This window comes from Cryptotermes secundus, unplaced genomic scaffold (assembly GCF_002891405.2).
Source record: "Cryptotermes secundus unplaced genomic scaffold, Csec_1.0 scaffold2166, whole genome shotgun sequence".
Taxonomy (NCBI): Eukaryota; Metazoa; Arthropoda; class Insecta; order Blattodea; family Kalotermitidae; genus Cryptotermes; species Cryptotermes secundus.
In genome coordinates, this window is record NW_019739602.1 from 680 (window position 1) to 13,015 (window position 12,336).

Sequence of the window (12,336 nt, forward strand, 5' to 3'; positions counted from 1 at the left end):
ACCTAGACAGACTTGAAGACGGACCTTCTCCATGCACTGATGTAACCGACTCCGAGATGTTCCTGTTTCTAGGAATCATCATTCAAATGGGACATAATATAAGGGACTGACTAAAGGACTACTGGTCAACTGCTGAGCAATTTTGCATGCCTTTCTATAGCAACACATTGAAACGCCACCATTTTCTTCACATTCTTCGTTTAATTCATTTTGCAGATAACAATACAGAAATTGACAGGAATGCCAACAGTTATGGCCGACTATGGGAAATTCGGACGCTCTTTGATACTCTAAATGACGCATATCAAAAATATTACAATCCTTCTGAGCATTTGTCTGTTGATGAAATAATTGTCAAATTCAAAGGGGGGTTGATTTTGAGACAGTACATTCCTAAGAAACACAAACTTTTCGTTATCAAAATCTACATACTCTGTGACGCTGCTGGGTATACTTATGACATGAAGGTTTACTTAGGGAAAGACAGGACACGTGCTGACCGAGATGTAACAGCGACATATGCTATGTTTAGGCACCTCTGCAGAAGGGTTGAAGGAGTGGGCCACAAACTGTACATGGACAATTTCTTTTCATCACCAGACTTGTTTGATGAAGAAAATAAGTTGCTGTGGGACATTCAGACCGAATCAGAAGGGCTTGCCTCAAGACTTTCGCAACAGACAACTTCAATTGAAGAAAGGTGATGTTCGGGTTAGGGTGAGAGGGGACATGACAGCACTAGTTTGGAAGGATAAACGTGACATTCATATGTTGACAAACATGCACTCTCCTCCAGCAGCAGGCAATTTCTGTAATGAGCATGGAAATGCCATCAAACCAGCAACTGTTGCGGATTACAACAAGCACATGGGATATGTCGACAAGGCAGACAGAATGACAAACAGCTATTCCATCAGTCATCGTACCTGGAAATGGACAAACAAATTGTTCTTCCATCTCTTGGATTTGACGATTCTGAACAGTTTCATCATGTTGTCATGATGTGCGAAATTGTCATGTCGAGACTTTTGTCTCGCCCTTGTGCAAAATATGCTGGAACATGCTGCAAGGGGTCCACCTCACCCACAGTGGCCCATAGGTCAACCTCCTGCTCTGTCATGTACAATATGTCGATTAGAGGACGCCAATTGACATCACTGGCCAGCTTCTTCAACCACGAGACTGAACTGTCGTGTGTGCTCTTCACATGCGAAAAGGAGAAGTATCTGAACACAGTGCATAAAATGTGACATTGGACTTTGCATTTTCAGGTGTTTCCAGGAGTACCACACAAAGGCTAGATTTAGTTAGATGGTGCAGGAGTGAAGCCTGTTTACTTATCAAGCTGATGCTGAAAAAGAATATAAGTAAAACAAAAATTTCTATCTTGAAATGAGTTTTTCAAAACACTGTGAACGCGCGTGGACTACACGTCCCATAAGGCGCACTTCAGCCATGACTACTACACTTTAAATGTCCCATATGGCATACTTCATCTCTTAACGGTTAATATAAATGTAGAAGTGGGGTTTTAACACTGAACGATAGCTACAACTAGTTACATAAAACACACTGCTGGTTGTCGTGTTACAGTCACTAGACACTCTGTGCTCTTACAGGCCATTCGTTTTTATCAGGGAGTGGAAAGCTACAACCCATGGATTGTGGTCTGTATTTGACACGGCCATGCTGCCAGATGTATTGAATAATATGGTGTGTCAGCTTCTCCACACACCAGAGCTCAGCATGCTGGCTGGTCTCAATGATATTTTAAAAACATCGCTACCAGAAGACGATAATACACTTAATTGCTCTCCATCCCATGACACGATACAGAGTGACACGCAATTCTTGAGCCTATTTTCTTCTTCCTTACTAATTTTCGGTAAAATTTCTTTCAGCTGAGCAGTATAAATTTGTAGTCAAAGTAAATAAAATAAACCTATCCCTGTAACAGCCCATGAAGACCCATAGGTTTGTGAGAATTTGAGGGTTCCACATTATCTAGACAATCAGCTCACAGATGGTGGTGAGTTTGCCAGCATTACGCGCTGGTCACCCTTTTCTCCCAGGATGATTCCTGGTAGTCATTTCTGTTAGAGGCCGAGTTGATCCCAGGACCATAGTGCGACTGGAAGATTTATGTCTATTGAAAAATCCAACCACATCATCAAGAATTGAACTAACGGCCTTCCGTCTTGCAGCATAAGTACAGTACTTAAATATGATCAGGTCTTCTTCTTTCAGAGTCCAGCTCAAAATCATTAATAACTGTAATTCAATCATTCGATGCAGAGCAATCTGGGATAGTGTTAATGCCATCAGGTATACTACACAGAATTAACATTTCTGAATACTAGAGAAGAACCTTAAAACACTCTCATAATTTCTTATCTCCATATATAGATACTCTTTGATATATTAAACATATAAATAAAGGTTGCATCTGAGGCTATCAAAGCTGTGGCTATGAACAGTTTATCTTCTGGGAATTAACGCCTTGTAGCCTGCTGAAAATCAACCGAAGTTTCGGAGGAACATGTTACCTCCATCTTCATACTCGGAAGATCTGATTGCTACCGCCTTTACGATGGTTCTTTGCTCGGCTTATTCTTTGAACCTGGAGATGGAGGCGAAATATTCTTAGGAAACGTTGGTTGATTTTCAACGAACTATGCAGCCTCATGAAGATAGACATCTTCATATAAGTAAGTGCTGCACAAAATGATTCAACCTGTTTTACGAGACGATGAATAAAGAGATTTTTTTTACATATTCATGGTTTATTTAATGACACTCTCAGCATCGTAGACTGTATAGCATTAAATGGTAAGAGAAAAGTTGAAGTTTTGGTTAATTAATTAAATTTACAGTTACAAAACAAATAATCAATAAAACAAGGTTTTATAAAGAATACTGTGTATATAATTTATGATAAGTTGGAAAGGTATGCTAAACCAATACAATTTTATGATTTTCATCATCTATTTAGATGCTTTTTTCATAGAATTTTTTTCAGATCATAATTTTGTCATATTTCCCCTCTGTATTTGCACTCTTGCACATAGGTGTGTTATAAATATAAGTAGGTAATATACTTTATAGACCAATTCAGTTCAATTCACAAAGTAAAGCAGGCTAAATTGAAGGTAAAGTTGTCCCTGTGTTTAATTAGTTAAGCACCGTGCCATTAAGACAAATGTGGGAGTGGAGGTATAGCTCCACCTTTCTCAACCTCGCACTAGATGTGGTGCCCATTGGATACTAGGCTGGGTGGACCCCAGAGTCGGTCTGGATTCTGTGGAAAAGAGAAAGATGTAAATTGAAGCTAGAAGCATATATTACACAATGACCAGTGATCCTTATCTGGATCATAAGCCAAATGGTAACAATAAATTTTGTGTATTTTTATCTTGTAAATTATTTAAGAACAAAAATTTAAAAACTGTACTTGTATATTAGTATTAATATAAGAATAACAAATATAATAAATATTCTTAAGATTTACATTTATAATTTTAAGGCAGCCTAATGAAGAGTGAGGGAAGACACGGAACTAAGAAGACTGTTTATCCTGCAGGTACAACAGAAGCTTCTATATGTACAACGGAACCAACAACAGTGTGTCCACCCTGTACAACTGAAGTTGTCACTGACTGCCCAACTGAAACAACAGCAACATGCCCAGAAGTAACCTGTGCAACAGAATCGACGACATTACCATGTTCATGCCCGCCAATCATAACCTGTCCAGAGATAACCACACATTGCCCAGAGGTAACTGATCCATCAGAAGAAACAACAGAATGTCAAGAATGCACACCTTGTCCAAGTGAAGACACCACTAGTACATCTTCTTCTACCTCAGGTATTTTAGAAGTTACAGTGTACTCCTGACTGTTCCACTTGCATTTTCTGGTTTGCAGTTTATAGGTGCATCTCTTTTGCAAACCTGCCAAGCACCTTTTGCTTGAGACCAGTTGATGGATTTTCATGAAATACTGGAAAATTTTACAAACAGTTGTTGAACTACTTCAGTTTTTATTTAGATTGGATAACTTTAGAGACCACTTCATGTGAAGACCAGCATGAATTTTGTATGCTTATCTCATGTGTAACTCATTACATATTCACTGGGACGAAGCATATTTTTAACAAAATTTGAGGAGAAAAATGAAAAACATTTTATTTTCTAGACTAAAGTAAAAATATGGGCCTAGAGCCCTTACTGAGTAAAATTTCCGGAAGGGACAAACGTTTTAGTTGAATTTCAGTGCAGGTAGTGCAGTACCATTGAAAGCTGATTTCAGAGAGATAGAGAAAATAAAATTCTGTAGAATGTATAGGAGGGGGCTCACGGTAGCGTAGTTGGTTGAGGCACAATGCTACAAGCCGGAAGATGGCGGGTTGAAGTCCCCATGAGGTCACTGGATTTCTTTCAATTGACCTAATCCTTCCAGCCTCATTATGGCCTTGGGGTCAACTCAGCCTCTAACAGAAATGAGTACCAGGAATATTCTTGGACTATTCTTGGAGGTAAAGGGTGGCTGGCGCGTTAGGCTGACAACCTTGCCTCCATCTATAAGGCAATTGTCTAGAAAGTGTGGGAACCTCAACATCTGACAACCCTATGGGCCTCCACAGCCTGTTACAGGGATAGCTTTACCTTTACTTTAGAATGTATAAGATGCCTGCATTGTTCAAAACAATGCATTCCAGAAGACTGGAAATTTTCCGTATAAAGGCTTATTTTGATTTCTGATTCCACGTTAGACAGTTTCTGTTTAATCTAGGGTATTTAACATTTTTTCAGCCCCAAAGTCAGAGGACCTGAAAATATTTCCATTTAAGACAAATTGACAGATTCCGTTCAATAAAGGGTCCATTTAAAGTAGGTTTTTCTCTATATCATGAAATACTCCATAGTATTCCATAGTATTAGAACAAAGTAGAAGAGAATAGAATAAAAGGAGGTGGACTTCCAACAGTCAGGCACTGCAACTAGTTGTGATTTACCATGCATCGTAAAAGTTATTCCAACATGGACCCTGCTTCTTGAATAAATAATGTTAATATGTTTATTAGGACTTTACAATGGTCTCTAGGTTTCAGCAAGTGAGGTTTGAAGTGACAGTATCTGAGTCTCAAAAGTGTTTTTCAATAGCATGATATGTAGTGCTATTTCCTCAGAGTTTTAGAACCTATTGCAAGCAGGATTATCACCTACTACCGTCTTGTATATATGTCCTTTAAAATGTGTGGTGTGTTAATAGTCCTGTCACAAATTTTAACTGGTTCCTGTTTAATGATTGTAGTTACCTAGTATTGCCTAGCTAGGATCATGACATAAAAAGATACTTATTCCTCTGTGCACTGTTCCAGGAATGGGGTGGGGCAGAGAATATTTTCTTAAATGCTTAAGCTGTTCAAGAACATTTTTACAGATCATCTTTTTTGTTCAGGATAGAACAATAACATTTGATTTAAATAATTGTAATTATTACTATTTATATTAGATACAGTTATTCTTTTTGTTTTGATATCTTCAAAAAGTCCCAAGGAAAGGGAGAGAATACGAATACCACTCCCACATCCTCTTCACAGGAAACCCTGCAAACCTCTATAATTAAAATAACGGAATGTAATTTTGTGGTTCCTAAATGAAATAATGGAATATCAGCAACTTTGCTCTTTCTGCCAAGGTGTAATGTGCTCCCTTTCTGTCTTCATTTGTTTGGAGAACTCATGTTGCAGAGGTGTGTGTTCCAACTGTGGGATTTCTGTTGAACAGTGTCACCAGTCTCTCTAGTGCCACATATCTTTAAACCAGGGAATTCATCCTAATTCTATTGCACTGGAAATGAAACAACTAGAAAGCAGTACTCAGATGTAAGATACTTGGATTTGTTCTAAATTTATGTATCTCTGAATGCAGTGTTGAGCCATTTACTTGTAGTAGTTCAGTTGGAATGAAATCAGTATCTTCAGATATGAATATTTAGAACTAGAAATAATATTGAGACCACTGTATTGAATGCTATCAAGGGGTTAAAAGCATACAGCCATACAAGACTCAGCTCTGAACCTCTAGTTTCGTGCAAAAACAAGCATAATAATGAAAATACGAGAAAGTAAAAATCTGCATTTTTTCAAGAAATACTAAGTAATGATGTCAATGCCACTCCCTAAAAGCATCTCGAAAACTGTTATGATCTTAGCATGGATGATACAAATACAGAAATTAGTACTGAAGTGAAAGGAAGGAAAGTAGGATAGTTTATAAAGAAGTAAAGTACCTGTTGTTGTACTGATATTTAAAATTACAGTTACTAAACAGAGAATCGCTGGTCATGGTAGCTGAGCGGTCTAAGGCATGCGCTGTCTTCTCTCGCATGGAAGCCGTGATCATGGGTTCGAATCCCACTAAGGGCATAAATGTTTGTGTGCGTTTTTCTGTGTTTGTCTACAGGTAGAGGCCTTGCGACGAGCTGATCACTCACGCACGGAGTCCTGCCGTATGTGTAAGATCTAGAAAAACCGAAGTGAACGGAGAAGTTCATGGAGGTAGGCCTAGGCCCACTGGGGCTGTAGTGCCAAGGAAAAAAAAAATAGAATCAATAAAACAAGGTTTTGTAAAGAATACTGTGTATATAATTTATGATAAGTTGGAAAGGTATTCTAAACCAATACACTTTTATGATTTTCATCATCTATTTAGATGCTTTTTTCATAGAATTTTTTCAGATCATAATTTTGTCATGTTTCCGCTCTGTATTTGCACTCTTGCTCATAGGTGTGTTGTAAATATAAGAAGATAATATACTTTATAGTGTAATACAATTAAATTCACAAAGTAAAACAAGCTGAATTGAAGGTAAAAGGTGAAGCTAAAGTTGTCCCTGTGTTTAATTAGTTAAGCACTGTGCCATTAAGACAAATGTGGGAGTGGAGGTATAGCTCCACCTTTTTCGACCTCGTACTAGATGAAGGTGAGTGGTCAACTTCACACTTCACACTATAGGTCACTTTACCACCGGAGAAAAAGCTCCTGGTACCCATTGGATACTAGGCTGGATGGACCCCAGAGTCAGTCTGGATTCTGTGTAAATGAGAAAAATGTAAATTTAAGCTAGAAGCATATATTACACAATGACCAGTGATCCTCATTTGGATCATAAGCCAAATGGTAACAATAAATTTTGTGTATTTTTATCTTGAAAATTCAGTTAAGAACAAAAATTTAAAAACTGTAGTTGTATATTAGTATTAGTATAAGAATAACAAATATAATAAATATTCTTAAGATTTACATTTATAATTTTAAGGTTGAAGGTCATTATTTGAAAGTGCAATACCTTGTATGGATCTAAAGCAAATTGGTAACAACAAATTTTATGTATTTTTATCTTGTAAATTCATTTAAGAAGAAAAATTGAAAAACTATATTTATATGTTAGTATTAATATAAGAATAACAAATATAGTGAACATTCTTAAGATATACATTTACAGTTTTAAGGTTAAAAATCGTTATTTGAATATTGTTTGAAATTGCTTTTTAATGTGTTATTTTCTTTATAATATTATTCTTCAGACCAACTTAAAATATTGTAGCCATCAGCATAACAGGTGTCAACAAAAATATGAAGTCCTTCGTTTTATAAATCATCCAAACTTCTTATGGCAGACTTAAAAGTATTTTAGCAAATTTGTGTTCATGCCACACTCTCTCAACTAACTTATATCATATGGTACCCTGATGGTACCAGTGAAGAGCAAATGTACAGTAAGCTACGTTTTAGAAAAATGAAGCTGAAATACATGCAGCCTAATGAAGAGTGGGGGAAGACATGGAACTAAGAAGACTGATTATCCTGCAGGTACAACAGAAGCTTCTACATGTACAACGGAACCAACAACAGTGTGTCCACCCTGTACAACTGAAGTTGTCACTGACTGCCCAACTGAAACAACAGCAACATGCCCAGAAGTAACCTGTGCAACAGAATCGACGACATTACCATGTTCATGCCCGCCAATCATAACCTGTCCAGAGATAACCACACATTGCCCAGAGGTAACTGATCCATCAGAAGAAACAACAGAATGTCAAGAATGCACACCTTGTCCAAGTGAAGACACCACTAGTACATCTTCGTCTACCTCAGGTATTTTAGAAGTTACAGTGTACTCCCAACTGCGCCACTAGGATTTTCTGGTTTGCAGTTTATAGGTGCATCTCTTTTGCAAACCTGCCAAGCACCTTTTGCTTTTCTAAGTACACCATTTGCTGCCTAATTCAGATTAATTTTTTCTGGCTGGCTGGGAAGCTATATTGTAAAACTGAATGAATGTCAAGGCCACACAGCTATGTAGATTCACAAGGAACATATGTAGACAATTGAAAAAAACCTTTCTGCTCTTGATCCAACACTGTGTGTTTGGTAATGAATACCATTACACACAGTGAACTTATACTGATAAGAAATTTACATTGTTTGACTTTTTCTAGGGTACTTTTAGAACTCATTTATGTGTGATACAAATACATATATCAAAACAATTGCTTCAGTTGGATTTGCCATATATTAGGTGACATATGTAACATGCAAACATCACAGAGTACCCCCTCATGTAAGTTAATACCATAAATTTTCCTCACACATTCCCCCATCTTATGTTCCTAATCAGTTTGCTTTCAGACATTAAATGTAATTTACATTCTCTCGCATTAAAGGACAATAATTTATGTCCATAGAAAACTACTGGCAGTATTAGTATTTTTATAGCTTGATCTTCATTATTTTGGAAAGTAAACAGGATGATGATAATTTTTCAGCTGAATAATAACAACCATTCCTAGAATTTATTTATCACTTCCATTTGTTAGCTGTTTATACATGGTTTTATATATAAGGTGATATTTTGATTTAACTGTTACTCTTGACATCTTGAAGCAGAAGACAAATTGACATTGTGCTGAAATATAACCAAATTCCATGAAATGAGGTCCATTTTGAGAAGTAAATAATTTGTGCGCATTTAATTAAAAAATCACCTGTCTTTTGTGGAATGTGGATGTTTATTACTGTTAGCACATGCATCTTATAACAATATACAGAGATATATCATATAATTATTACAAACTGTGTTCTTGTGTAAATTTTAGGAGAATTTTGAAATTACATAAACATCTTCTCATTTATAATGTTATATTTTAGCATCCTGTTGCACCGATTTTCATCCATTATATGTATACAGTGGCTGTCTTGTAGTGCACACAGTTTCACCTGTCACTTCACAACATGTTTCGGCAACACAGTGCCATCATCAGGTGTCCCAACTACGTCAATCTATTGCATTGCTTGCCTTCATATGTTTTCACCAACCATTTAAAAACACAAAATGAAAAAATACAACACTCGCAGCTAAGAAGGGAACACACATCACAAGATGCGGTTTACACAGAAAATAAGAAAAACGACCCCGTAGTGAACGAACCACATACAAGTTTTAATTAAGACAAATAAGATGAATTATCTTAACAAGTTTTAGCGAGTGTAAATTTATCATAGTTGACAAACACGGACTTTTTAAGTACTTTTTAAATGGCTGGTGAAAACATATGAAGGCAGGCAATGCAATAGATTGACGTAGTTGGGACACCTAATGATGGTACTGTGTTGCCGAAACATGTTGTGAAGTGACAGGTGAAATTGTGTGCACTACAAGACGGCCACTGTATACATATAATGGATCTTCTCATTTACTTAAAGTGTATTAAGGGCTGCCATTACACAAAATGCATTAGGGAGACAAACACTGGGTTGGTTTGCCCTTTATTGTACATTTTGCCAGAGACTTCTTGAATTACATTTTAGTGGATATGTAGGTTCAAAGTTCTTTCAGTGTGTAAGATTAACAATGGCAGATTTATGTTAAAAAACTTTCCTCTTGTTTGTTTTTGATTATACATTAAAGGTTTCAACCATAAATGTTCATTATCAGGCGATATAGAAAAATCAATTATAAATATCTCTACTGTGAGTGAAAATTCATTAAAGCATAAAATTGTATAAGTATCTGGAGAGGATAATGTATAAAATCAGATTCTACTTAATTTTTATATGGATTAAATGTAAAATTTACAGTCCTGAGTCCTGCCCCAATACAAAAATTCACTGTCATTTCTGAGTTGTTAAATATGAAATTATCAAATTTGTATAATCTCATGCAACTTTGGCCCTTCACACTCCTATGCCATACTGTTCATCTTCTGTGTTCAATCTATTGTAATCAATCTAAATCAACTTGTAAGGCTATGTTATAAGATAATTTGAATATGTATGTGTAGAGTAACCTTTTTGGTATATTCCTATTTGGTGAGTAGTCAGAACTGATTAATGTAGTATGTGTCTTTGAAGTAAGGGCTGATGTATTGACATAGTAGTATAATATGAATCTTTGAGGACTGGTTGATGCAGCAGAATGTGTGTCTTTGAAAGCAAAGATTGGAATTCTGAAGTGGTGTAATGTATGTCCTTGAAGATGGTTAGCTGTATATAAGTAGAGTTGGAATGTAAATTCAAGAGCGACAAATTGTCACTGTCGCCAATGAAACTGTGACAACCCTGGACAAGGACATGAAGATTAAATTTTCAGAATTTCAGAGCAGTTGTAGATCTTTATTTTCTGCATCCATTGCGAAGAAATGTTAGAAATGTATGTTAAATTTACATGTGACAATTTATAGCAGTTAATATGCTTGCAACAAAACTGTTATTTATAAGAAGTTATTGGTTTTGTTTTTTCAGCACCCTCAGAACAAAAGTGGGTACATTTCAGAGACCCAGAGGCCATAACTTCTATTTATGAACAACAAACTGGATACATAAAGACCATGAGTGCATTTTGTAGTCATGAATGCACTAAAGTGTATAAAATTGAAACTGGTAAGTAACTGGCCTGTTACAGGGATAGCTTTACTTTTTTATTTTTACTTTTATGCAGCATTGTCATTATCCTTTAGAATCTACTTATACCACATTCATTGTCATTATCCTTTAGAATCTACTTATACCACATTCAAAACATGGAAGATGAAACCTGTGTAAAACTAATACTGAAGTAAAAAGCAAAAGAGGCACAAGGAGGTTATAAATGTTCAAAATTAGAAGAGGCCAACAGACCTAATCCTTGGCACTCCCAAAAAAAAAACAGACAAAAGGGATCTGAATAAACAAAATAATAGGAAAATAATTAAAATTAAATTGGCTCTTGCTCTTCATTGTCATCTCTTACTATACTCCAACTGGCCCCTTGTGTTCCCATACCACTTTCTCATCCATTTTTTCCCTCGCCCTTTATTTTACTCTATTGATTTTTTACAATTCTTCCCTTTTTCAGTATCCTTCCTATTTAAACATTTCTGTGCATGACCACAGTGCAAGAAGGTCTTTTGTATTTATAGTAAAAAGTTTAATTTCAGTTTTCTAAGGAAAGATGGAAAATATGGTTACAAAAAGCTAGAAGTCAACAGATGAAGAGACTTGGTTGAGTTCAGGAACCACAGTTTGAAGGGACATTATTACTAAAGTTATGGCATCTCTTTTTCAGGGCCTCTGAGTGACAGTCTCTTTATAGAACATGAGACTGGAAAAGTTAATGTGACAAAGAATATTAAGGATGGTGGCCATTTTATTGTCAGAGTTGATGCAAATATTGAAGGAGACACGTACACTGAGACAGCAAGGGTATGAAAGAAAATCAGTATGCTATCATTTACTCAGTATCAAGTTTCACAGTGTGTGTGATTCTGATTTAACTTCTCCAAACCAGTGACTCTTCATATTGACTGTAGAACATCAAGTCATAAATATAAAAACATTCATATGCGGCACAAAAGATCACAGTTCTTACAACGTGAATGATATGTTATTAAGAGTAAAAATACGCGTGATAATAACAGTAATAATCATCATGATAGTGGTGATTATTATGATGCTTATCAAGAGAGAGAGAATCCTGAACTTTTACATAGTTTAGAATAATTGGGCAAATGCACTCAGAGTCATATTGAAAATCTATTGCAATATGAAATTTCTACTTGTTTCATGAATATTTTCCAGGTTAGTAGAATCAGGTGATGCAGGGTAACTGTAAGCAGCAGAGGCATGCTTGAGGGTTGACCATATAAGTGGAGTTTAGAGAACTGTCAGACTAGTGAGAAAGGAAAACTAATAGGTAATAAAGCGAGTAAGACCTAGAAATTTTACCCCTTAAGAATATATATGGCCAAGCAAAGAATGAAGTTTTAGAATAATAAAATCTGTCCAAC

The 12,336-nt window shown here is 36.1% G+C and overlaps 1 protein-coding gene across 2 annotated transcripts in view; it reads left to right on the forward strand.

Annotated features, from left to right (window-relative positions):
* Positions 1–3,580: 3,580 nt before the first annotated feature.
* Positions 3,581–12,336, forward strand: part of LOC111871971 — a gene marked incomplete at its 5' end in the record, with an annotated part of 34,769 nt that continues 26,013 nt past the window's right edge. Inside the window, 4 exon segments of one of the 2 annotated variants that reach the window (XM_033754466.1) lie at positions 3,581–3,868; positions 7,880–8,167; positions 10,814–10,951; positions 11,616–11,752. In XM_033754466.1, the coding sequence (XP_033610357.1) occupies positions 3,581–3,868; positions 7,880–8,167; positions 10,814–10,951; positions 11,616–11,752 (851 nt within the window). 2 annotated transcript variants of the gene reach the window in all.